Genomic DNA, 27,994 nt, shown 5'->3' with positions numbered 1-27,994 from the left:
ATTTATTAAGGCAAAAAAGGTATTCAAACCTACCTCGCCCTCTGTGAAAAAGTAATTGCCCCCACCATTAAATCATGAATTAACCACAGTTTTTGGAAAGCTGACTTCAGTTTCACCAGAAAAATGGTCTGTAAATGGTTACAAAGCCATTTCTAAGGCTTTGGGACTCCAGCAAACCAAGGTAAGAGTCATTATCCACAAATTGAGAAAACTTGGAAGAGTGGTGAACCTTCCCAGGAATGCCCAGCTTCACAAAATTACAAAAGAACCCAGAAGAACATCTCAAGAGCTGCAGGCCTCACATGCCACAGTTAAGGTCAGTGTTCATGATTCAACAATAAGGAAAAGACTGGGCAAAAATGGTATCCATGAGAGAGCAACAAGGAAAAAGCAGCTGCTGACCAAAAACAACACAAAGGCTTGTCTCATATTTGCCTAAAAACATCTCGATTCTGTGGACTAACGAGACAAAAGTTGAACTTTTTCGAAGGTCTGAGTCCCGTTACATCTCGCATAAACTAACACAGCATTTCATAAAAAGAACATCATACCAACAGTCAAACATGGTAGTGGTAGTGTGATGGTCTGGGGCTACTTTTCCGCTTCAGGACCTAGACAATTTGCCATAATTGATTGAACCATGAATTCTGCTCTCTACCAGAAAATCCTGAAAGAGAATGTACAAGAATATGCTATTTGACAATATAACATTTTAAGCACTGAATGCAATTTCAAGGTCCCCTCTATCCATACAAGAGTTATGCATATGTGTAAAGAGACTAACAGAGAGCTGATAAGATAAAGGTGAGATGCTGCATGATGAAAAGTGCAGCTGTTAAAACAACTGTATAAACTGTTGTGATATATCAGTAAATGATATAAAACTCACTTAACAGTTCCCAAAATGCAGCAAGCCTGCACTTTTTGCAAGTTGAAAATAGAAAATATGTGGTATTTCTGCATAAGTAATAACAGCAATAATTTAGCAAAGGTCAAAGTTCTTCCTTGCAGACTGATTCTTTGGTTAATAGAACAAATATTCCAACTCTAGTCCACATTAAAGACCTGATCTGAGAGCTCACAGGGCAAAAGGCTAGGGACCCCTGATTTAGCATACATGTTAATAGCAAAACCAGGTACAGGTTCAATCCATAAGGGCATCCTTAACTAATATATTTCCAGTTTAAAAAATGAACCTGCATTAGAGAGGACCACTGATGCCTTAAACAATCCTTTATTTCAATTTCAAACCTTTTGCAATGAATATTTCTATCAAGTAGATGTATCAGATATTAATTATCTGATAAATTAATAATCAGATATATTAGTAGATGTATTGACATTAACTTCTGCTTAGAACACACTTAGCTGATAAAATGAATGAGACAGATAACCTAAAATATATTTTTAACAGTCTGTGAGGAATATTAAACATTTATCCATCAGTATAACATTTAGGTTTTCATTTATTTTTTCAATTAGGTGGAATATATAGACAAAGGTAACGGGCAACAGTTGTTAATCTTTGAATTCAGGTGTTTTCAGTCCCATTGCCGCAGGCATATAAAATCAAACACCTAGTCACACAGTCTGTCCTTACAAAATTTTGTGAAAGAACAAACCATTTTAAAGGGCTCACTGCATTCAAGTGCGGTACTGTGATACAATGCCATGGCCCAAGCTGCGTCCACACTGGAAGCAATTTGCAGCAACATGGCAATCAGAGAAAATGGAATTAATGCTATTAAGTGACTTCCAGTGACTACGGGCAAAATAACCACTGAAGTGGGCGGTACCTGAGATAAACTTTTCTCAGTTTTCAGGTGAGCAATTGAAGAGACTACCAATGAGAGTGCAGGATACCTTAGATTGACATATGACCTGGTAAAAAAATACATTATAGGGTTAATCAAGGCAACTGGAGCCTGGAACATCTGTAAGCATCAGCCATGAGCCACAAGTGACTCGCTTCCAGTGTGGATGGAGCTTTCCACATGTGAAAAAAAAAATGGTAACATCAAAAAACATGTTAAGACCTCCACTTTATAAAAATGTCAGAGCTGATTAATTATCAGGAGTCTTAAGAATGACAGACATATCTAAAAATGTAACAGATTTAAACCTATGAACCCTAAACATCTGGTTGCAACTCTTCAGTGGCCCTACAAGAACGTCTAATATTAGTTCACTAATTTGCACAAAACCAAACAAACAGTCATTAAGTTCACTGGAGTTCAGCCAGCACAGCACCTTATGGGGCATCACTGCAGCTCTGACAATCAACAATGAATGAAGACCCTGATCACGTTGCATCTGCAAGTTGTGCACCCTGTTTGTACTTCCTCTCACTGAAGAAGCTCCTTTGTTCACTGATGGCTTTCTGCAGAAGGGCAATGTTTACACCATCAACACAGTTCAGCACACGGGCGCGGACCATTGCACCAACTCCTGTAAGACGAGAGACAGGGAGGTGATAGCACCAAAGCATCCTGACTGAATTTAATTATTCAACAGGTAGCATGAATAGAGGCCAAAGGCATTTTACTGGTAATGAACTGCAATTCTTACTGTTAGAATCAAACGGAAAGAGATAAATAACTGCTCGTTTGAGTGTTTTTATTACAGCTTCACACATGATTTTGAACAACTCAACAAGAACAACTCATACTAGAGGAACCAGCAGCATGTGAACTTCACCTCTACAATTATGAACTGCCAAGAAATGAAGAGAATGATTAATAGAAGGAGAGTGTGCAAGATGATGCAGGAAGATGTCTTCCTAGCTCTTGTGTGGACTTAAAATGATCAAATGAAATCACATAAGTAGTAGAGATCAGTGTGACTGCCCCAAGCTTTCTCTCTGAATTGTTTGAGTATATTGCTCCTTCTTGGAAGAATACAACTTTATCAGAACATCAATCAGAGTCTCCAGTGTAGTAATTTTCTTTAAAAGTGGTGTCAATGGATTTATCTGACAATTACCCAAAAGAACCAAAAACAAACAACATCTAAGGGATTATATCAGATCAACCACAAAAGGATAAACTGACAGCTGCTTAATGTTTCACATCTTTCCACAAAGTCCTGTGGAGGAGGATTAACCTACGAACAGAATGTTAGGTAACAATTTTGCACACAGTGATCTAAAAAAAATTCTTTTTTTATTTCTAATTATCTACTGCAACTGCAACGGCTTGCTGATATACTTTTCATTGTCGGTACAACAGACATGACATTTGTAATATTTGCACATTATAATCTTTAATACATGTGGTATAAAAGATTTTAAGAGATTTTATTGATTTCTTTATTGGTGAAATGTGGAGGAAAAACAGAAAACTTTAGTTTGAACATCTTGACAAAAACTTGAAATACTTCTCTTACCCTCATCATTTTCTATCTCACCCAGCACGATGTACTGGGCTCCAATTATTGGGTTGAAGGGCTCCACAAACAAGGTGTGAACAACCACTTGGTGCTCTTTGGAAGCATGCTGTGCTGACAGCGTAGCCCTGGACTCCTCAGGCTGATAGTATAAAAGTCTGAAAAAAAGGAATAAAAGTATGTTAAAGTGAACAAATTAGGTTCATTTCCAGCTCCATGTTTTAATTCTTGAACTATACTTTGCATGATTTGCAGTTTAAATCATTATTTACACAACAGGTTCACAGCAGGTCCCCTTTAGGGTAAAAAAGTAAGCAAAGAGATAAGTAATGTCTAAATCCACATAGAAGATTAAATCTCTCACCTGTGTATATTTTAATGGTTTAATGAACAGCCAAAGGGCCAAAGGGGGTGGACAACACAGTAGCTTCTATGTGCTTATTCTACTCAATAAAAATAAATAACACCACAATCAAGAGCTGTATAGTATTAATCATAAGGGAGATGGGAGTTTCATAAATTACTTAAATATTCATTTAAATTTTAGGTGACAAAGAGAGAATAATAATAAGTAAAGGAGTATGAGCAGAGAAGTGTAAGACAATCAGTTAATGTCAGTTACACAACATCTACCACCCTCAGTGGTGTTGCCAGTCATACCAGATAAATAAAGACTCTCAGCAAAACCCTGGAGTGCCCAAACAGTTCATTTCCAAAGATTTTCATTTTTAAGGAGGCATTTTTAACCCTTCTTTCAGAAACTTGCATGTTTTCTTAATTTGTGAACATGTATAATGTGTCTTTGTATATGTATCTGTCTAATGTTAAATTGCATGTACAGTCCTGTGTACAGTCCTAAGTACACATCATGATTCAATAAGTTGTAGAACCAGCTTTAACAACAACAGCATGAAGTTTGTATCAGTCGCTCACATCAGTGTGGAGGAAGTTTTTATTATTATTATTAGCTATTCTGTTGTAGATTTGTTGCTGTGCTTGTGATCATTGTCCTTTTACATGACCCAGTTTTATCCAAGCTTTAGCTGTCAGACAGCTGGCCTCAGATTTGACTCTACAATATTTTGGTATACAGAGGAGTTCATGGTCAACTCAATGACTGGAAGGTGCCCGGGTCCTGTTGCTGCAAAACAAGTACAAACCATCACCTCTACACCACCGTGCTTGACAGCTGGTCTGAGGTGTTTGTGTGGATATGCTGCGTTTGGTTCACCAAATGTGTTGCTGTTCATTATGGCCAAACATCTCCACTTTGGTCTCATCTGTCCAAAGGACATTGTTCCAGAAATCTTGTGGTTTTTTTTCAGAAACTTTGCAAACCTAAGCTGTGCTGCCATGTTCTTTTAAAGAGAAGAGGTTTTCTCCTGGCAGCCCTTCCAAACAAGCCATACTTGTTCAGTCTTTTTCTAACTGTACTGTCATGAACTTTAGCATTTAACATGCTAACTGAGGTCTGTAGAGTCTGAGATGTAGCTCTTGTATTTGTTTCCATTTCCATGACCATTGGACAGTCTGACCTTTGGGTGAATTTGCTGGGTCTGTCTTGAATGTTTTCCACTTTTGAACAATCTACTGCAGAATGATGGACTTTAGATTGTTTGGTTTTATAATCCTTCTCAGACTGATAAGCAGCAACAGCTGCTTCGTTGATCAAAGTTCATTGCTGGTATCTTTCCTCCTTGGCATCACGTTAACACACATCTGAATGCTCCTGACCAGAAAACTGCCCAAACCTCTGCTTTTATAGAGGTGCTCACACTTGCTGATGATCAGATAATCAAATGCATTTGATTATCAGCACCTTGCTGTTACTCACCCTCTTAATTCCTGTGGAAGGAATAAAGCTATTTTCACAGGAATGAGTCCCGTGAGCACTTCTTGAGGGCTAAAGCAACAACAAGATGCTACAGAAAATTTCTCTTTGTGAAACCAAAATACAACTCAGTTTTCTACTCAGAAAAAAAAAAACCCACCTGCCAAATGTTCTGACCGATTCTCCTTCTTGGACGCTTCCAGAATTGATTTCCCAGGGAAAATGAAAAACTGCAGCTGACGGCAGCATCGTGGTGTATTTTTTTTTTATGTTTATTTTATTACAATTTAAAAGAGTCGGTTCTGAGGGACATATTGAAGAAGACTTGGTACTTCCGTGGTGCATGTCACGTGGCTCGTCTCCGCCTCTCTGCGCGTGCGTGGATAAAAGGCCGATTCAGGCAAAGTGGTCGGTTTGTTGGAGTTAGAGGATCCAGGTGTGTTTATATTTTTTAAAAGTAAATCTTGTTTCCAGACTGAGACGGCACCATGAATCCTGATATTGTAAAGGAAAGAAAAAGCGCTACGTTTGACGTCGAAAAACTGACCTTTATTTTGGACGACGGCCCAGAAAAGACCAGAAGAAGGCGAGAAATTGGTAAGTTTTAAATGTCTTCCTTGACCGAGAGATGTTATTTTATCGTGCTCGGTGATGCTGACTCCTTTAATTTTAGTGTGATGATGGGTCCTTCGAAAAGTGCTGTGACGGGAAGAGGAGTTCAATGTTAGCACACCAGTGCTTTCATTGGCTGTTAGCTAAGGTGGTGTTAGCAGTTGCCATAACACGCAGGTGACTTTGAGTGTCCGGGGTGCACCAAACTTTTACGTGTTTTAGTAACAAATCTAAGATATGGGCCGTTTCTGGTGGTATTTCTAGTTAGCTGTGTCACAGTGATTTTATGTGTTATAAATGTAAATTCGGTTTTAGAGTCACTAATATTTATGATTAAGTTTCACGAGTTTAACTATAACCCGTTTCTTCACTGTTGTAGACAGCTGAAAGAAAAATCCAAAATTATGCTTTCATTCGGTTTGGACGAAATCAGTGCTTAACTGTGAAACATCGGTTAACCACATGAAATTTGGAGAGCACTTATTTAGGCATTTTTATGTAAAGTGAACGCTTTCAATGGGTGCCAAGTGTCCAGTTTCATGCTGAAGTTTGGCATTCTGCAAAAATCAAACAGGCATTTGTAGTAGTTTTATTAATGATTAATGTATCTTATGTTCTTTGACTTGCATTGTCAAGTCAAAAAACATTGCCAAAGGTCAGTTTTAAAAAAGGGTGGATCTAGCTCATGATGCATGTTTACACACTGCTCCAAAAAAAAAAAATTAAATAAAGTAACACTTTTTAATCAGAGTATAGCATCAAGTCAATTAAAATACTGTGATATTGATCTGGTCAGTTAAGTAGCAGAGGGGGTTGAAATTAACAGGTGCACAAGAGGAACAACAGTGAGACACTCATGCACACCCGCCATTTTTCGCTCTTCATCTTTTCTGATGGGTTTTTCACTAGTTTTGCATTTGACTAGGGTCAGTGTCACAACTGGTAGCATGAGGTGATATCTGGACCCTACAGAGGTTTGAGATGGCACATCAATATGTGTTATTGCTGGAAGGTTTGCTTTGTCTCCCAGCATGATCTCAAGAGCATGGAGGAGACAGGCACTTACTCTAGGAGAGCTGCACAGGGCCATAGAAGAGCCTTAACTCCTCAACAGAACCAGTATCTGCTCCTCTGAGGTGGCCTGAGAGCCAGATGTCGTCTTGTGGGTCCTGTGCTCACTGCTCAGCACCATGGAGCCTGACTGGCATTTGCCATAGGATACCAGAATTGGCTGGTCCTCCACTAGTGCCCTTTTTCTTTTCACAGTTGAGAGCAAGTTTACTCTGAGCACATGTGACAGATGTGAAAGCGTCTGTAGAAGCTGTGGAGAACATTATGCTCCCTGTGACATTGATTAGTATGACCAGTTTGGTGGTGGGTCAGTGATGTGCATAGACCTCTACAGGCTAGGCAGCAGGTCAGAATGAAGTCCTTGGACCCATTGTTAGACCCTATGCTGGTGCAGAGGATCCTGGGTTCTTCCTGGTGCATGACAATGCCTGGCATCATGTGGCAAGAATATTCAGGTAGATCCTGGAGGATCTGAAGGAATTGATGCCATTGACTGGCCCCCATGTTTGTCTGACATAAATCCAATAGAACACCTCTGGAACATTGTTTTGGTCTATCCAACACCACTGGGTTGCAGCTCAGACTGTCTGGGATATCAGGGATGCCCTGGTCCAGATCTGGGTGTTTCTGCTTTTTTTTTTTTTTTTTTTTTTTTAAACTGGCTTATTGTGTGTTTTGTCTAGAAGTATTTGTAGATCCAGCGTCTTCAGTGTGACACACCTGTTTAATTACTAGCTGCCTCAATAATGCATAAATATTTGAATTTCCACTGTAGAATCACTTGTTTTCAACGACCCAGACTTTAAGGAGGAAGACCCAAACTTCCTATCCCGCAGCGAGCGCTATGACCAAGCCATTAGAAAAAGTGCCCAAATGATCCTGAAGCTCAGAGAGTATGGTATTGCTGACCCAGAGGAGATCTACCACTATAAGAGGTATGTGGTAAAAGAATCAACACATGAAGCCAATAGTTAAAGTAGATGGGTTTGTGATTAAAGAACTAAGTGAATTAAACCATTTTTAGTCTGTTAAAGTGTAGATGCAGACTCAAAAGAATCACAATGCATTCAATAGAAACTGAAGAAATCAGTATGTTCTCATGACAACTGTCAGGATCAAAAGTGTAAAGTACTGTAATGCTGCTAGGCCCTGACTGTACTTTGACAGTAATCAAATTATATACCCACCTTCTCTTCTGACTCCTGTGCAGTATGCAAAGTTTCAAATCCCTAACAGCATCACAGCCATTACATGGACAGGAGTTGAATGTAGTTTTATTTTTTTCCACTGCATTTGTTAATCTTTTTTTTTTTTTTTTTTTTTTTTTTTTTTTTTTAATAATAATAATAATAAAATACGTTTGTGTCCCAGAGTGGTCCTACAACACTGACAACTAAGTGAACAACAAATGCAGTCGGAGCAAAGTTCACAAGAGGAAAAAAAAACACTGTGTCGGAGGGCATACAAGTGTCAAACTGTGGCCAGCTTTACAACATGGTGGAATGTAACTGTTAATCAATAAGTGCTTTTTCCATGAATTATTTTCAGTTAGCTGTTCTAAGCTATTCAGTGCAGTGCTGTTTTACTTGCACTGTAAACTGCTCATGTTTCTAAAATGCTTTGGCTTGTTAGTCACACAGGGCCAGTGCCAGCCCCAAACCATTTAAAAACAAACAACAACTTCTTTTAGGAATTACTAAAGAGGCACAGGGTCAGGTTTGTGACTGAAAGCCACGTACAGTTATTTTTGCAGCTGAACTTATTGTTTGTGTTCTTTGGGAGTTTCCCTTTCTGAGACCAAATTTGCCAGGATTTAAATGAATTATGCAAATGTGGTTAATCAGGTTTGTTTCACGCAATTCACTGGGCATTGTGTCAAATTTAACACAATGTGCAGTGGAAACAAAAGCATGTCTTTACATTGTGGCTGTGATGGGAGGATTATAGTAATAGAGGAAGATGTTTTGGTGCAGGTGAATAGCTTCGAGTGTGGTGCCAAAACTTTACCTGTCTTCTGTAGCACTTCACTGAGTCTTCACCCTGTACGTGAAGAGCTGAGCTCCACATTCTGCAGATCCCCAGTAATACTGGTATTTTGCTGAAATGCAGCAGAACTTTACTGAACTGAACATATTGGTCATTAAAGCCTGCCAGGTCAGTTTTTACAGTGAGCAGATGAGTTTGCAGTGTTTTCAGGTGAAGTCTAATTTCTGCACAGAGATCAGTCCACAGTGAAAACTGAAGAGAGAACAAGAGCAGCTCTGTGCCTTTTCCCATTGTGTACACACAGATCTCTGTAATGTCACAAATTAACTTTTCTTTTGCTTTTCACTAGCATCAGATCTTATGTATATACTAAAATGTCTGTCAAAATATGGCTTTAATAGGGCTCAGATGGATCCAAAATTTTGTGTCTGAGTTCTGAAATGTGTAATAAGCTGAATAAAAATACTTGTAGCATCACATGGCATGCAGAAAAGACCTGGTGTCCATTGTCTAAAATGCAGATGGGTCAGGATCTAACTAGAAAGAAAGTTCTTTTTTTCATCATCTACACATCCCACAGGTCCGCTATTACACACAGAGTTCAGGTTTATATGGTGGGTTGCAGGTGTAATTGCACCCTGAATTATACCTGCGCTGTCAGATGTAGTCAGAGATCATAACTTTATCCACACACAGTCCCAAAAAATTTCTAAGATGAGTTTGTTCTTATTTAAAGAAATTATTGATTGTACTTCAGCTGTTTCCATTTCATCTGAATTGTTACCTGCTGTAGAGAAATTCATGCATAAAACCTGCACTTACACACTGGTTGAGTTAGGTTATTTGCACTCACTGTTCATTTTTGACCAACTAATTGGCACTATTTGTAGATTAAAGTCAGTGCACCTTTTGTTTAAAAAATTAAATTTGGATTTTTCTACTTCTAATAATAATGCATTTTTGCAATCTGTCATACTGGGCAAGTCAAAGGCCTTGTTCAGTAAATCTGGCCCATATAGTGTAAACAGATGCATTACAATCTACACAATCTTTTTTTTTTTTTTTTTTTTTTCCTCAGATTTTGGTCAAACCTTCAGGGTGCTCTGTTCAGCCACAAATGTTCTTCAGCCTGTTTGATGTACACTTAATGAAAATATAAATACACAAATGGTTGAGTTAAAATGATTTATTTCTTAACATGCCCATTCACTCGAGGAGGAATGGGACAACGTCCCAAAGGCCACTATTGACAATCTGGTGATGTCTATGTGCCATGAATGCATGACGCCAACAGTGGATACACTCGGTACTGAGTGCTGTGAACTCTGATCACACTGCGTTTGCTTTGATAAAACATGGATTGTTGCATAAGATCTGAAAAACTGGTTGCTCTTGAAGCCTGAAATGATACTGAGTGCCTACCCAAATTGTTGCACTTATACCTTGATTAGCTATGAGATGAAATGGAGAAACTGTTTCAAGCATTTATATTTTTGAGTGTATTTGTACATGTTGTTTTTCAGTCAGATGAGTGGTCAGTGTGAAGCCAACTTCTTTTCAGTATGCAGAATATAAAGTGGACATCTGCAAATGCATGAGGGGCCTATTCCAGGAAGCATGTTCAAGAAACCGAGTTTAAACGCATACTCTGAGTTGACCAACTCTGAGCTTCCCGTTCCAGAACAGCTGATCAGTTAGTTCAATCAACTGAGTATGTTCACCCTGAGTTAGCGCGTAAGGAGAGAGAGCCATCGTCAATGGAGCTCTGATACCATGATTCACCATGGCACTGGGTAAATAAAGAGCAGAGCCTCCATTTTAATTCACTGGATCAAGAATCGTGTGTCAGTGTGGAGCATGAGCTTGGAGTCACTTTAATCAGCCTGACCCACTTTGTCATTATCATAGACAGAATAAAAGTTTGTTATAAAATCTATAATTTCTTTTGTCTGCTGTCATCATTTACACAACTTGAATCTTCATCAGATGAAGCTAAATCATAATTTTAAATTTGACTTATAAAATCTAATTATTCAGCTGCAGCCTGACAGACAAAATGCAGGAGACAGAAAAAATTCTGCCACTACTGGATAAATCCGAGTAATGAGATTTACAGAAAAACTGTTTAATGTTTCCCAGTTTAACCATTTCAAATCTGATCGAAGATCAGCTTCACTGATTGATGACAGCTTTCTGACAGCCACAGCAGAGAGATTTCACTGAGTTACTGTTAAACTATGACTGAACTCCGACCTTTAACATTTAGCTGGAAACATTTGGAGCAGCTTTCCAAGTCTGTAAGGAATGTAAAGTTTTACCAATAAAGGCAAAAAGATTATAATGAATGTCTCAGCTTTATAGGTTTTAAACATTTCAGTACAGTTTTGGGAGGATGAAACATTTTAATTAAAGAATGCAGATTATGTCAGGAAATGAAGCCATCATGAATGAATCCAGGCTGGATGAGCTGGGAAATGACTGGAGCCTGAACTGGATCTGGACTTTATCCGTACTGAATCCATGATCCTGATCCGTTTGGATCCTCCCGCTGTGCAGGTGGACTCGGACACAGTTTGCAGATCTGTTATAGAGCCTATGATCACAGATTTAGGTGATTTTCAGTGGAAAATGTGTTGAGATTCATTCAGACATATCTTTCAAAATGTTGACATTTCAGTCACTTTGAATTTATTTAGTTCAGTTTTCAAGTCTTCAAATATTTCAGCCTCATCTGCACTCAAACATTCACATCATCTCTAGGGTCCAGAGATTTTTTCCATCCAAAGTGTGTTCTGCATCTAAAGCTTCATACAGATCAGTGTGATGTAACAGATGTGCTACAGTAACTACAGTCAATGTTTCAGAGGAACTGACAGTCTGACAGCTGTAGCTTTGCTCATTATAAATCCGTGACATCATCGCTGTCTCCATCCTTACAGCCTGTTGACGAGTGAATGACTGTAAAAGCTTCATCTTACGTACAAAAAAAATAAACATCTAACTGGGATTTCAGTACTTGTAGAAACATCTGCAGATGAATTCGCTCCTCTGATCGCTTTGCAGCATCTTTATAAATGAGGAAATGAATCGGAGTGTCAGACTGGCGGTTCAGGTGCAGCAGGAGGGGAGGAGTCAGAAAGACACTCAGTTTGTTGAATGAAACCTGCCAACAAGCAGGTTACCTCACAGTCTATTATGCCGGTAATTGACTCAGAGTTGGAGTTAGCTCTCTTTCTGGAACTGAAAACCCAAGTTTCCTTCATTTTAGGGTTAACAAACCCAGAGTTGTTAGCTAAACCTGCTTCCTGGAATAGAGCCCCAGTTGTCTTAACTGAGTTAATAGTGAATCTGAACTGCACTTTTTAAACACCTTCCCAGTATGGTCAAAGGCAACAATCAGGAGGCTATGGGACTACACTTTGTCATGTTCCTCCCGTTCCTGCACAGCCAGTGTGACCCTCAGCAAAAAGCGAAATGGTTGCCTCTAGCAGAGTCCTACCAGGTGGTGGGCACCTATGCCCAAACTGAGATGGGTCACGGTCAGTCTTGGTTTTAGCTATGAACTTATTAACTTGACTGTTTCTTAAGGCCCTTGGACAAAACTTTATTATGCTCTGCAAATATTTGGGCAAAAGAAAAGAACATTTTCAGTTTTCAGACTGGGAAACCGTTTACTACCCTAATTCTGATTTCTTGTATGTGTTTGACAGAAGCAAATTATGTAGAAAATTCAAAGTAGTTGCATGTGTTTGTTCTGATAATGTTGTGCTTTTTTAAATAGATTTTTTAATAGATCCATGTTATTAGCATAGCTCCACTATTTAGACCCTAAATATTAATAAACTAGTTTTGTCGTCCAACACGTTCCCATTAACAGACATTAGTTCTACTTCTTTCCCACTCAAACTCTCTTCCTCTTCAAATTCCTTTTTCTATATTTATAATGACCCAATTATGACGCTTGTGTATATTTTGGTTTCTTGATTGCTGTCCATCTTTTCTGTTAGTGATTCTTAGTTTCCAAGTAATTCTAAAATTATTTAGTCTGTCTTGGTTTGGACATGTGCAGGCACTGGAAATGATGGGAACAGGAAACATGTAACCTAGTTTAGTTTTGTCCTTTTCATTCAGGAGTCCATAATGAGGCCTCTGAATGTCTTTTGTAATCTGAGAGACTGGCAAATCTGTGAGAATGTAGGCCAAGTCAGCTATTTGGTGGCTTTCTGTAACAAAGCCAAATAGATGTCCTTATTTGTTTGTAATTAATCTGTACAGAGCTGCACAGATTAATTACAAAGTTTTTCTGTATTTAATGAACATTTCAGTTTTAGCATACATTGGGTCAGAGTCAGAGATAACACTTTATTGTGGCACCTTTTTCATTCTTTCGTGAGGCTACAGCTTTGAGCCTGCAGATAATTTTCAGTTCCTTATTTGTAGGAAACCAGTTTACAAAGAAGTATATAAAATGTGAGTAAATCTAAATTTCAGTCAGTGGCAATTTATACCCCATATGCAGTGAAAATAAGTTTTGATATGTTGTCTTATTAGTATTAAGTTTTTTTTTGTTGTTGTTTTTTAGGAACTAGGCTAATTTTGAAATTTGGTGCCATAACACTTAACAAAAAAGTTGACTTGGGCAAGATAAAGGTCAGAGGTTAAGTTTTCTGAAAAATCTTGTGACTGCGATAACTCCAGAACGATGTCGCCTAGAGTGTTCAAATTCACACAATGGATGCATACTATTCAAGCTAGACCCATCAAACTTGACACACTTCACTGACTTTACTGTAAGAGCGCTTAGATCCACCCCTCCCTTCTCCAAAACGGCCAAGCATTGTCCTCCGCTCAGCGATGCTCATTACCCCTTTTGCATAATCTTTCAACAACACACTCTAGGAGTTTCAGAACTAAGGAAACTTGTTGATGCAAAACAAAATATTTGCACGTTTGCTTGGCATATGGATTTAACTGTAATAGTTTTGGAACTTTGTTTAGAAACTTTATTCATAAACTGTTGAATTTTTAAATCAGTCTTTTCCCTTTATGAAAGGCTCAGTGTCTTTGGATGCTGCTGCTGCTTTTATTTTTAAAATACAGTTATGATACTAATTAACCTAATTGTTAAATATTCCAGAGTCTTTAACTTTTATTGTGCATGACTCAATTTTTCAATTCAATTTTATTTATATAGCCATGTCACAACAGTTGCCCTAATTACAGAGAACCCAACAATCAAAACAACCCTTTAAGAACAAGCACTTGACAACAGTGGGAAGGAAAAACTCCCTTTTAACAGGACGAAACCTCTGGCAGAACCAGGGTCAGGGAGGGGCAGCCATCTGCTATGACCAGTTGGGAGTTAGCAGATATAGGACAAAAGACATACTGTGGAAGAGAGCCAGAGATTAATAACTGATTAAATGGTGGTGTATAAATGGAGTGAAAAGGAAATCCTCGCATAAAGCAGCCTAGGCCTATTGGAGTGTAACTGATGAATAGTTCAGGGTCACCTGATCCAGGCCTAACTATAAGCTTAATCCAAAAAGGAAAGTTTTAACTAACAAGCTGGAGTGGAAAATTGCTGCTCCTCCTCCTCCTCAACCTGTGCTTTGAGCATTGTGACAGTTTAAATGAATCAGCGTCCCTGAGTCACACTAACACATCAATCACACTCAGTCATTTTGCTGTAACCAGGTCTCTGTAAGGTAGAATAAATCGATTTATTGATTATTAAATCATTTGCAAACAGCGACTTAGAGGAGAGAGACCTAATGTTTAATAATCCACTGTTAACGGTTTTACACTCTAGTCCAGTTGAGGATGCAATATTGTTCTTTCTTTGTAAATTTTTATGCTTAAATTTTGCTGGCTTTTGTTTTTGGGTGGTCTGGGAGCAGACCCAGTCTCTATAGTGATGGGGTTTTAGGGGATGGCAGGAGAGGAGCTGTAGAGGTGTGTGGTGTAAGGCTGCAACTCTGCTTCCTGGTCTCAACCCTGGATAGTCAGGTTTTGGGGTTTTCCAGTCTTTTGCTGCCCTGTCCCAACTTTTTAAATTTTTTTTGCCGCCTCCATATTTAACATGTTGCTAATTATCTGCCAATTATCTGATTACTTAATTTTTAGTGCTTAATTGTCAGTGCTGTAATGAGCAGGTTCAAGCTTCGTTTCTGCATCTATTCCACTCACTTAAACATTTTTGGTGGTTTTAGAATGTCTGACTGCCAGAGCAACCGGTGGCAAAGAAAGTTAAGCAGGTTGAGGTTCAAATCCTGCTCATGCCTGTCAAGTGCCATGGGGTAAATGCATTGATATTGATGCAACTACTAAAAACAAATTATGGAAATGAAAATAATGAAGTTTGAAGTCAAATTATCACCACCTGATCAAATCAGCAATTCCACTATGCATGTCATTCTGACAAATTGTTTTAATTTGTCTTTGTCACTTCTGTCTCTATGGCTTGCAACTTTTGTCTTTCATTCTCACATCACCATATTAATTCTTGCCCACAATTCCTCCCACGGATATCAACATTGTATCATCATCTTCTCATTCATCTGTCCTAACATTGGCTTAAACTTTTCATAATTTCCACCATCTACATCCCCCTCTCCTTGCCTTTTCTACATTACCACCTGCTTTTTTTCACCCCCGTTTGCCTCTGCCTTGCGTGGCCAAGATGTGTGCACCCTGATAGACCAGAGCCCTTGGATCTCCATCTCGGCATGTTCCTGCCCACACTACTCAACCAGGCCACCCCGGAGCAAATGGACCGTTTCTTCATGCCCGCCTGGACCCTAAAGATCATCGGCACCTACGCTCAGACTGAGATGGGCCACGGTAAAATTAAGTCCAAAACGGCAGCCTGGTTGGGAACAGGACAAAGTTTTAAATTTAATTTTCAATATTCCCACAAATGGAGTCAGATTATTGGTTGTGCTTTAAAGCAAGGGGAAAAAGTTGGTCCACTTGCCACACTAAACTATGTGTGTAACTGTGGTTACACTAAAAAATGTAACCATAGTTAAGAAAATGTTTGTAGAAAAATGTGGTTTGAATTTAACACACAAACATCTAGAATAGCTTCTCACTAGCTATTATACTCCCTGTCCACTAGCTCTATAACAAAATTACCTCTCGTTCTACAGTAGGTCTTATGTGTTTTTGTCTTCACTAACAATCTTTTCTTAAGCATGGGTTGGTATCTGTCTCTAACTACGGACCTGTAAAATCCAGCTTAAGTGGCATGCAACTGAAGAATCTTAAATGTGAATGAAAATTATGATCTGTCAAACACCTACAAGCTTCACTCCTCAACTCCCCTACGAGAGAAGTGGATTCATCAATTTAATGTTTAAGTAAAATAACATCCGATACAATTGTATGCATTTTAAGTCTCAAGGGCTAAACATATTATGTAGTTTAAGCTCTGAATATTTTGTCTTGTATGATTGATGCTAAAGTTTTAATATATTCTGTACAAGTAATCTTTAGTCTGTCCATGTTTAACACTAGTAGATATTTTGCATAAAAAAATCAACAGATCATTGCTAATGTCTAACCGGCATTTTTTAGCACTCGTTTTTGCTTTTTAACTATGTACTCTGCGTGCGTGCGTGCGTGCGTGCGTGCGTGCGTGCGTGCGTGTGTGTGGTGGCCTTTGATATGCTGACTTACTGCAGGCACACACCTCAGAGGGCTGGAGACCACAGCCACATATGATCCAGCCACTCAAGAGTTTGTCTTGAACAGTCCCACTGTCAGCTCCATCAAGTGGTGGCCAGGAGGACGTAAGTGTTTCGACTGTTAGGTCCAAGAGTTGGTGACTTTATAAATAAGGAATTTTATCATGAATGAATATCATGGATTTTTATTTTAATAATTTCTCTCTTTCTAGTTGGAAAGACCTCAAACCATGCCATAGTGTTGGCACAGCTTTATAGTCTTGGAAATTGTCATGGTCTGCATGCTTTCATTGTACCCATCCGAGATATGGACACACATGAACCACTGCCAGGTAACCACAATCTCCGATGGCTTTGTGAATGCGGTTTTTGTTGTAAAGTCAGTCCACGTTGTCTGTTGTCGTCTCCTTATTTTCTCTTACTAGCCAAGTCTTTTTCTTTCTCTCAGGTATTGTAGTTGGAGATATTGGCCCCAAGTTTGGCTTTAATGAGGTTGATAATGGCTTCCTGAAACTGGAGAATGTACGAATTCCACGGGAGAACATGCTGATGAAATACGCCAAGGTGACAACATTTTTCTCAAACAGTAGTGGTTCACCATAATGAATTTACATTGGTTCTTCATTTGGGATGTTTTGGCTTTGTTTGGGGAATTGATTGTTCTTGAAACTATACCTATTGCTACAACAAGGCACCACTGCTTGTTGGTTTGCTCCTTGCAGATGTATAGTGGACAGAACTACCATGTTTTGTTTGCCAGTGGTGACTGATTTCACTTGTCTCAGAAATTGTGTTGTAGGAAGACATTCCAAGACTTTAATAACAAATGCACACTTTAGTAATCCACGTTTTCATTTTTATTATTTTATTATTTTTTTATTAATGCAATTAACCCATTTAGCTGTAAATTGCATATTCAATACAAAATCCGCCTTTGCCACAATACTGCAGGATTATGATTAGCGATTAGCATAGTCCTTATGGATTTCGTAACGGTGTGCATACAGAATAAACTGCATTTGAAGTTGGGCTTCAGTATGACTCTCCCCACCAGGTGGAGCCAGATGGGACCTATGTGCAACCACCAAGCGCCAAGCTGACCTATAGCACCATGGTATTTATCCGCTCCATGATTGTGGCAATGTCAGCCCGAGCCCTTGCAAAGTCCTGCACCATCGCCATCCGCTACAGTGCCGTTCGTCACCAGTCTGAAATCCGTGCGGGGTAAGTGGGCACTTGATGTGCTTTTTATGCAAACAAATACACAAACATTGCATAGCTCAGAAGTAGGAAGTAATGCTTAGAGTTGAGCCTAAATAAAGTGATTGGGGCTGGAAGTTACATTTTCCTCTTAATGTACTTGTGCTTCTTAGTTTGTCTCAATACCAGCGAGAAGAAAAATGAATCCCAGCCCTGTGTGATCTGATGTTTATTTCAGTGTAAACAGCCCAACTAGGTTTGAAAGACTTTCACTTTTGCATAGGTGTCTATAAAAAACAATGAAAGCATTAAACTCTGGTCTTGCTAGTCTGTGTCACTGGTTCAATAGTGGCAGATAAAAAGGTTTTGTAACCTTTTGAGACGTGATGAGATGTGTCTCTCTATTACACAGAGAGCCAGAGCCTCAGATCCTCGACTATCAGACACAGCAGTACAAGCTGTTCCCTCTGCTGGCCACAGCATATGCCTTCACTTTTGTTGGCCAGTATATGAATCAGACCTACCACCGTATCAGTGAAGACATCAACCAGGGGGACTTCAGCGAAATGCCCGAGGTAGTGACCAGTCAGCTATATATGGGATTTGATCTAAGCTTCTTTTTTTTCTTTTTCTTTCTTTTTTTTTTTTAAATTCCCACTCCTCCACTGTAGGAACTTTTCTCAGGGTCTAAAGGCCTGCTATGTTCATACCACTGCTGGGGCCAAGGTCTAAATTAAGTTCTGGGATTTTTTTTTTTTTTTTAAACTAACTCTTGTTTTTATTTACTATCTTTTCCAATTTCCAGACAGCATGCTATGTACTGTTTTTGTGCTCTGCAACCACACAGGCAGAAAATAGGTTGTGTCTGAGCGTAGATGTGCATTGTCTCTACTGTTTAGCCATGTATGAAACTGTATTTTCACTTGCTTTGCCCTCATTCCACAGCTCCATGCATTGTCTGCGGGTCTGAAGGCCTTCACCTCATGGGAAGCCAACGCAGCCATCGAGGTGTGCCGCATGTCATGCGGTGGCCACGGTTACTCTCGAAGCAGTGCCTTGCCAGACATTTATGTCGAGTTCACCCCTACCTGCACGTACGAGGGAGAAAATACAGTCATGATGCTGCAGACTGCCAGGTAACTCATAAACCTGAAATTTAAGACCACAAATTAGGACCATGTTCATACACTGCCATGCTTTCCACCACTACAAATGCTTTTGTAATTATGTTGCCAGTGCTCATATAGTAGGTCTGTTTAATTAGTACTCAAATGGCATATGTACACACATGCATTTTCATTAGTGTTACAGAATAAGAAGTAAATACAAATACAAATGCAGTACACACCCTGACTTAATCAGTTTAATATCCAGGTTGTCCACATAAAGGACTGCTGTAGGACTGAGTTACAGCCTACGTGTCAGTATTGGTGTAACATGAAAGCTCTGTTCATAAACTAGGGGTGTGCGATATTGACAAAAAATATCTTGATATTTTCTGTAATTTTCTCTATAACGATAATAAACGTGCAAGCTGGTAAAATATAAGAATTAAATCAGTGTTTTTGAGACATTAACTTTTTTTTTTTTAATTTAACCTTTATTTAACCAGGAAAAACACAGTGAGATTAAAATCTCTTTTTCAAGAGTGTCCAGGGCACGACAAATGTAAATAGAAAAACTTTGGCGAGTTTTTCAAAAGCAATCGCTCAATACGGAAGACTTGACAGAATGGGGGGAATCAAAGAAGAGGCCTTCCAAGGGGGTTCCCCCTACATTATAGCAAAATAAAATCACAGAAACTACACATCTTCATCTGAACAGAAACCCGCTTTTTTTCGCAAGACTGTTTGAGCGTATTATTCGAGGCAACAAACAGGTGAGCTCCAAGAACGTCGCTGGGTTATGAGGTATTCACTCATTTCCAGCTTTAGGTGTGTTGGTCAGGCAGCCATGCTAGCGCACAGTATGGGCGCTCTCAATGCGCACGTGCAGCAGCCTATACTAAAGCATAAAGTAGTGAACGCGTGGAGCCAAGGCGTTTGATTGCTGTTTGATCGCTGTTTTTTTTTTTTTTTTCCTAATTAGTATACTCAATAACATCAGCTCCCAAATCGTTAACACGGCTATTAAGATATTATCGTAGACGATATGTATCGCACACCCCTATCATAAACTCATTCAAACTGATTAACACTCACAAAATTAGTTGCAAAATAAAAATTGGACTTGATTTCTAATAGCTAAAATATTGTATTTCTGTAAAGCTTTCCATTAATGTAAACACGAGTGCTAGCTAACTTATGGTTCTGTTAAACTCACCTGTGGGTGTCCAACGCTCATCTCTGCAGATACCTGGTGAAGAGCTACAGACAGGCTAAGGCAGGCCAGCAGCTGAGCGGCATTGTGTCATACCTGAATGAAGCAGATGTTCGGAGGGTGCAGCCACAGCCTGTCGCTGCCAGACCAACTGTGGTTGACATTAATGACCTGACTAGCCTGGTGGAGATCTACAAACTCCGAGCAGCCATGTAAGAGAGCAATGGGGGATAAAAATGACCTAGTTACTTGAAATATTGGCCCTTTGTCTTTTTTCATGAAAATGTATATACCTAGTAGAATTTTTGCAAGCCTTCTAGGTTCAGACATTAGAAATAGTTGAGGTTATACTTGATGTTTCAGTAGCTTGCAATCCAGTGTTCAGTACACTCCCACCACATTGTCCATGATATTAACATACAGGCATTTGAAACTCATTCCACCACCAGTTTACTTTGACTCCTTGTGGAGGTGCTTATCAAGTGAATGAAAATCAACAAACTGGCAGTGAAGAAACTCAGGAGAGAAATGCTAAAAGCTAATTTTATGGAACACTGTATTAAAATTGAATACCTATAACACACACTCGTATTAACTGCACGGCACAACTTGTAGTAAATATATTTATAAAATTTCTTCTTTTTGGTTTTTATTTTCTGAATAAATTAAGTAATGGGGATTAAACTGCTGAAAGGCACTAGTAAAAGAGCAGTTACATACAGTTTTACATAAGATCAGTTCCAGATGTCGAACTGGAAGCTAAACTAGTGCTATTGGATCAAACACTGAATGTGTCTTGCTGAATGTGTGTGTTTGGGAGGAGTAAGCTTTTAGCCAAAAACCAGACTAAATGCCTGTTTGCGCTGTCTTAAAAATCATCTCGTGCAGTCTGATAGTTACAGTCATGGATTCAGCCTGCTCTGAATTTAACTAAGCTGATTGCAAGAAGGAGGATTAGAGCATCTCTAAATTGATGCTTAAATAAATCCTTCGGGGGAAGCAGTTTAACTTCAACTCAGCAATGTTTAAGAATGTGGGGAACTAGAAACATCTTTGCTCTCTTAATCCATGTGTTTTCTGATTATTTGAGGCACCTGGAAGTTTTCATTAAAGCGGAATATCATCCAAAGGTTGCACATGCTTTATTATTCCAGACACATAATGATTCAGTTCATCCATGGTCATGAGGGGGGTTTTTTTGTTTTTTGTGTGTGTGTTTCTGGCCCTGTCATTGTTTTCTCAGGATTCACACAGTAATGGTGGTTTCTGGGTTTTTCTGATCAGCATTTCACAACATAAAACTGAACTCAGGTATCATTTTGGCTCATTACTTACCTTATTCCAAGACTCCATAATCCCTGACTAGGCCTCATGTAAGCCATGTTTTAAAACTTGAATGTTGTAATTTAACTAGTACACATTAGGCCTACTTCCTGTCTTCCCACTTGATATCTTTATCATTTAGGACAACAACTAAATGATAAAGTACAGTTGTCATAGCAGAGTTTCACAACAAAAATGTCCATCGGATAATATCAAGTGTTGACCTCTTTGTAATAAAGGTCAAAAGTCAGCTTTACTCTGATATCAAATGCTTTTCTATAACGGTGAACAAAAAGGGGACTGATCTTATTTATATTTGGTTGCATACTGAATATAACTTATTGAGTGAACACTAATCTTCGCTGCTAATCCACAAATTCCTTTTTAATAAAGCATTTACTGCACATCTTAGTCTAGACAGACATGGATGTAAGACTGCAACTTGACTGGTTGACAGAGGGGATAAAACCACAAGGAGGTAATTCTAGTATAGGGCATTGTTGCTTAATGCAGGTTATGTGTCTGTTTATAGTCTAGTGGAGTTGGCAGCAAAGAGCATCCAGCAGGAGCTGCAACGTAGGAAGAGTCAGGAGGATGCCTGGAACAACAGTGCTATTGACCTGGTCAGAGCCTCAGATGTAAGTTCAGTTTTGTTTTTTGTGCGTGAATAAGTAAATTATAACAATGTTGGAGCAGGGTTGGGGATACTGGGGAAAAAGTACATCTGAAACCTCTGTCAGCCTCTGAATATTGCTCTAAAGACAGAAGTTGTTACTTAAAAAGCTTTTAATATCATCTCTGGTGTTCTTCAGTTTTATCTCAAATTTTTGCACACAGTAAGTGCAAACACTGAGGCTAATCACATTTTTAAGTCTGATTCAAATCCTAAACATGGTGTATTTTCTGTCCCTTTGTGTCCTTTCTGCTGCACCGAGTCTTATTTTTCTTTTGTTTGTGCCCAGGCCCACTGTCACTATGTTGTGGTGAAGCTCTTTACTGACAAGCTCGGGGAGATTGGTGATACAGCTATACACTCAGTGCTGTCAACTCTGGCTCTGCTCTACACCCTGTATGGCATCACAAAGAACTCTGGAGACTTCCTACAGGTAAGAAAAATTACAATAGAATAGAGTCTTTGTATATTGAATCTCCAGGTTGTACCTGGTTGTCTCTTCAGTTAACTCTAGAACCACCAGGGGCTCATTTTAACCACTTGGCATTTTAAAAATGTTTCTATAATTCTCTTAAAATAAAATCCCATCACATCACTTTCCAAAATGAGATTCTTCATCAAATGGAGAATTTGAGGCGTAAGAGTGACGGATGAGTTCAAGCTGGGGTGATGGACAGGTTGACAGATCAGCCAGGAGTCTCCATGGACTATGATTGCAGACAACATTGGGATCTGCAGTGAGTGGGGAGTAGGTGGGAGAGAGCCTGGAGAGGTGGAGGTATCTACTGGAAAGAAGAATGAAAGCAAGACGGAATCAGTTTGTGAATGAAAGAGACATGTAACAATGATGCTGCAAGGGGCAGGTATAGTGAAGGTAGATGAGTTTAAATACCTCGGGACAAACATCCAAAGCAACAGACACGAGAGGTGAAGAAAAGGGTGCAGGCAGGGTGGAGTGGGTAAAGACAAGTTTCAGGGGTGATTTGTGACAGAAGGATAGCAGCAAGAATGAAAGGAAATGTTTACAAGATGGTAGTGAGGCCTGCTATGATGTAATGGTTTGGAGACGATGATACTGACAAAGAGAGGAGGCCAAGCCGGAGGTGGCAGAGTTGAAGATGTTAAGATTTTCATTGGGAGTGACCAGAATGGATGGGATCAGAAATGAGTGTCACTCACAATGAGCGGTTTGGAGACAGAGAGGCAAGGCTGAGATGGTTTGGACATGTACAGAGGAGGGATAGTTGATATATTGGACAAAGGATGTTGAATACAGAGCTGCCAGGCAGGAGGAAAAGAGGAAGACCACAAAAGTTTTGTGGATGTTGTGATGGAGGGCATGCAGAGGTTTGGTGTGACAGAAGATCAAGGGATAGGATGAGATGAAGGCAGATGATCCACTGTGGCAACCCCTAAAGGAGCAGGTGAAAGAAGTTAAATTATGAGTTTAAATCTATTTATTTCTGGTTTGTAGTTAATGTGTTTGGTTTAACAGGGAAAACCAAATGTCTGTCTTCTGTTTGGGCAGCTGAATTCAGTATATGTCTCCATGTGTTTATTTTTCAGGCTGGACTGCTGAATGTGCCCCAGGTTATGCAGATTTCTATTCGAATCAAGGAGCTGCTGGCTCAGCTGAGGCCCAACGCTGTGGCCCTGGTGGATGCTTTTGACATCCACGACAGGAAGATGAATTCGGTCCTCGGACGATATGATGGGAACGTCTATGAGCACATGTTCGAGTGGGCTCGCCGCTCACCTCTCAATGCCACAGAGGTCAGTGGGGCCCACAAGCTTAAAATGATTGTAATGTCAGTGATAAATTGCTTTTTTCAGCAGTGTCCAATCTAACACTGAAATCTTTCTATGAAGATAATGTACATGTTTTGTAGGTTTGGTGCATTATTTCAGCTCTCCCCCCCCCCCCTTCCTCTCTTCTACAGGTACATGAATCTTTCCACAAGTACCTGAAGCCTCTGAGGTCCAAACTGTGAACTGATCCATGAACTTCAATTCCTGGATCTGGCCCTTTGACTCTACAGGCTCAAACTTAACAGTACTAATCTATGATATGTATCCTGTGATGCTTTTTACTAGCCAACAGACGTATTTTTCAAAAATTAATCTTCTTTCTATTTGTGGTCAAGCCGACAATCAGCTTCTCTGAAGGCCACGGCAAATGAACCCTATAAGATGAAGGAAGAGAGAAGGAAATTTAAAGTGAGTGGATGGATATTGTGTAAGAAAATGGAAACAAATCCAGAATGAAAATTTAAGTGATCACAAATAGTTTTTTGTAACTTAAATTTTTATTAATTTTTTAACAGAGGAGTTACACGGCCAGCATTAGCAATAATTAACATACATGTTAATAATGTAGAATATTTCCACAAATTAAACATCTCAGCATAACGATTTACAGTTTCATGTGGGTTCAGCATCATCGTTATACATTCCTAGAAGGAAAAGAAAAAAGAGGGGAAAAGGAGAAGAGCTAGGCACCATAAACCAAAACCCCATCTCATTGGACCTTTACATGAATAGGGCTTCTGCTGGACCCCACCATAGGCTAAAAATAGATTTTTGAAGTCTTAATAAATAGGTTATCTTTTCCATTTGGTACAATTCCCTTACTTTTTGAACCCAGGCATTATAGGAGGGTGGTTCTAATTGGATCCACCTAATGGTGATACATTTCAGGGCTGCTGTGAAAAGGACATCTAAAATATATGATTTAGCTCGTCCTTCCACACCAGCAGTTATAATACCAAGTAATGCGACTGTTACGTCCTTTGGTATAACCTCCTGAAAAATCTGGTTTATGGCCTCATACACCTCATCCCAAAAGTTTGGAGTTTAGGGCATGACCAAAAAATGTGTGTATGATTGGGCACCGCTGAGCTGCAGTTTCTCCAACACAAACTTGGTATGTTAGGATCTACCTTTGCGACTACATCTTGGGGTCCTGAAATATCTACTAATAATTTTCCATTTATATTCAAGCCACGTATTTGAGTTTGTAGCCCCATGTGCCTCAGTCCAGACTCCCTCCCATATTTCATCAGAAATAATTTTGGCCATCTCTGCCTCCCATCTTTGTTTTGTCCAAATGGGCCTATTAAGATTAATTGACAGAAACACCTTATATAATTTTGTTATGAATTTCTTATCCCATTCACCTTTTTGGAATTGAATTAGAATATTCTCTATAGGTGTGGGATTTAATACTCTTTCCCAGTCTCTATGTGTAATCAGAAAAGAATGCAACTGTAAATATCTATAGAAATCACATTTCTGGAGATGAAAGTACCTACTCTTCAAATGACATAAGGTTATTCCAGTTGATTAATTGATGTAGAAACGTAAGCCCCTGATCAGCCCATTTTGTAAAACTTTTGTCTAAGGAATTAGGGGTGAAGGATTTAAAATGTCCAATACTTGTTAATATTGATAAACCTCTTGGCAACTTAAATGCAACATGTACTTTGTTCCAAATGTTTAATGTGATTCTAGTTCACATTGGCAGTTCCTTTATTGGTATATCCTAAAAATAGCAATACCTACCAATGAAGGACAGAGGTGTCCACAGCTCTAGATCCTTCTTAATTATATCCATCGTTTTACTATAGTTGGCATGAAACAAATCCTTGAATGAAAGGGGGATATTGATACCTAAATATTTAATGTCCTCTCTAGGCCACCTAAACCGCCTTGTTGTTTTACTCCCAATGGGATACTGCTATTAACATCCATTGCCCCTGTCTTAACATTTATTTTATAGCCAGAAAAATACCCATAAATAGAAATCATTCCCTTCAGGCATAGAATTAATGTTGTAGGATTGGTCAAATACATTAGAACATCATCTGCATATAGTGATATTTTATGTTCTTCTGTGCCAGTCAAAATACCCTTAATTTCATCATTTTCCCTGATGAGTTAGGCCAATGGCTTAATGCTAATTGCAAACAGAAGGGGTGACAGAGGACATCCCTGTCTACATCCACGCTCCAGCTTAAACCTTGCCGATCTGAAGCCATTGACTCTGACAGCCGCTTGTGGGGATGAGTATAGTGTGTGTATCCAATCTACAAATTTAGGCCCAAATTTAAACTTCTTTAACATCTGAATAAGGTATTTCCAAAGGTACATGGTCAAATGCCTTTTGGGCATCTAGAGATATTACAGCCGTCATAACTTTTTCTTTTTTGGTGAGGTATAATAATAGACGACGCAAATAATTTCCGTAATGGCTCCCAGCTATTTTTTATTTATTTATTTTTTTTTAAACCTTTATTTTAGCAGGTAAAATGTTTGAGAACCAATTCTCATTTACAAACACCTGACCTGGTAATAAACCCGGTTTGATCTGGATGTATGATTTGAGTTAATGACATTTAATCAACTAGCCAGAATACCCGTCAAAATACGTACATCCCCATTAAGAATAGATAATGGTCTATAACAGGGCTCTTCAACTCCAGGCCTTAAGAGCCCCTGTCCTGCAGGTTTTAGATGTCTGAGTCAAATATAGAAGTCATTAGAACTTGATTGCATACTGAGGAGATAATTCAGCCATTTGACTCAGGTGTGTTGGGGACACATCTGAAACCTGCAGGACAGGAGTTGGCCTGGAGTTGAAGAGCCCTGGTCTATATTATGAACCACAATCAGTGGGATCCTTACCTTCTTTGTGTAATACCATTATAGTTGCATCAGACTAGGATGGTGCCATTGTTTTAGTTTCTAAAGCAAAATGATATGCTTCCAATAAAAGTGGAGTAAGAATATTTATGAAACATTAGTTTTAGTTTGACCTACTTTTTCAGCAGAACCCCCACTGAAAATTTTTTATTTTTTTTTAATTCTGTGCTGGGCCTGAACTCATTTGTGAGCAGTAAAGATGAAAATGGAATATGTAATGGAATTTTTTTTTTTTTTTTTTTTTTAAATTAATAAACGGAACAGAATGTCTTGATGAATGTTGCATAATGCAACAGATCAGCTAACAGTAAAATCAGCAGGGCAAACTGTGCTTTTTTTTGTTTTAATTTAGAGGCCTTTGTCCATAACATTTATTAATCATGGAGATTGAGGAGTAATTTCACATAGATGATGCAACCTTTCTTCCTCACAAGTGATCGGCATCTGCATCCTAGAAACTATAGCCCCCCAAGCCTTAAACTGCCTAAATCTTCCAGTTGTATTTCAGCCACAAAGGTGAATCAGTCTGTCTGTTTGCTTATTTCATATTCTGCTTCTGTTCCCATGTAATCAACATTGTCTCACATGACAATTCAGCCTTATTGGTTCTCCATAAATAGAAGCTGAGCTCACTGGACAGCTGTGTGTGAAACGGTGTGTGAAACGGTAGACTGACTGACCAAGTTCCTCACTTTCGGGTTCTAAAATCTTCAGTTTGAGTGTACTGGCTCAGTGTCTGTAAATTCTCATATGTGGATGTCTGGATGATTTTTATTTTTTATTAAAGACTTAGGCCGTGAGCTTAAATCTAAAGCCTCACTGTAAACTGTAATGATGATTTTCTATAATAACTGTGCCTGACTGTTAATTAAGAATGTTCTCACAAAATCCTTGTTTTGATCATCTAGCTAATGATTTGATTTCTGCTGTAAGTTCAGTTATCACTGTGTCAAGCTGTTAATGATCTTATTTGTGCAGTCATTATGTTTGGAGGATTTGTTTTTATTCTTTGATCTAATTCAGAATGTTCTCGTGATTACTTGGATTTCACTTGTTTTTCCACAAACCTTTTGCTTTGTTAGACGGTCACAGTCATCACCATATAATCACTAAGCTGTTGATTATTATTGGCCTACTTTTTTAAAACATGTTTCATTGAGCATTAACTGTTTTAAAAGTTGGCAATTAAAGAAATGGCCTGAAATA

General features: G+C 38.9%; 2 protein-coding genes across 3 annotated transcripts; one reads left to right on the top strand and one right to left on the bottom strand.

Moving 5' to 3' along the window:
• Nucleotides 1-36: 36 nt before the first annotated feature.
• On the bottom strand, nt 37-5,643 carry ten1 (TEN1 subunit of CST complex). Its single transcript, XM_030727110.1, has 3 exons — nt 5,376-5,643; nt 3,385-3,542; nt 37-2,448 (listed from the first exon to the last, which is right to left on the bottom strand). The coding sequence occupies exons 1-3, from the start codon at nt 5,558-5,560 to the stop codon at nt 2,303-2,305; spliced, it is 489 nt and encodes a 162-aa protein (XP_030582970.1). The 5' UTR covers nt 5,561-5,643; the 3' UTR covers nt 37-2,302.
• Nucleotides 5,589-27,994, top strand: acox1 (acyl-CoA oxidase 1, palmitoyl). Of its 2 annotated transcripts, none has more exons than XM_030726784.1 (14): nt 5,589-5,812; nt 7,674-7,833; nt 12,263-12,423; nt 16,570-16,677; nt 16,785-16,904; nt 17,021-17,136; nt 17,627-17,796; nt 18,185-18,347; nt 18,718-18,908; nt 20,124-20,303; nt 21,947-22,052; nt 22,377-22,520; nt 23,654-23,860; nt 24,028-27,994. In XM_030726784.1, exons 1-14 carry the CDS (start codon nt 5,704-5,706, stop codon nt 24,076-24,078), a joined length of 1,986 nt encoding a protein of 661 aa, XP_030582644.1. In that variant the 5' UTR covers nt 5,589-5,703; the 3' UTR covers nt 24,079-27,994. The 2 variants fall into 2 exon arrangements, with proteins under 2 accessions (XP_030582644.1, XP_030582633.1); XM_030726773.1 differs by lacking the exon at nt 12,263-12,423 and adding an exon at nt 15,567-15,727 and having other exon boundaries at nt 5,590-5,812.

Source organism: Archocentrus centrarchus, chromosome 1 (genome assembly GCF_007364275.1).
Source record: "Archocentrus centrarchus isolate MPI-CPG fArcCen1 chromosome 1, fArcCen1, whole genome shotgun sequence".
Classification (NCBI taxonomy): domain Eukaryota; kingdom Metazoa; phylum Chordata; class Actinopteri; order Cichliformes; family Cichlidae; genus Archocentrus; species Archocentrus centrarchus.
The sequence above is the reverse complement of the archived record's forward strand: the minus strand, read 5'-3'. Positions and strand labels throughout refer to the sequence as shown.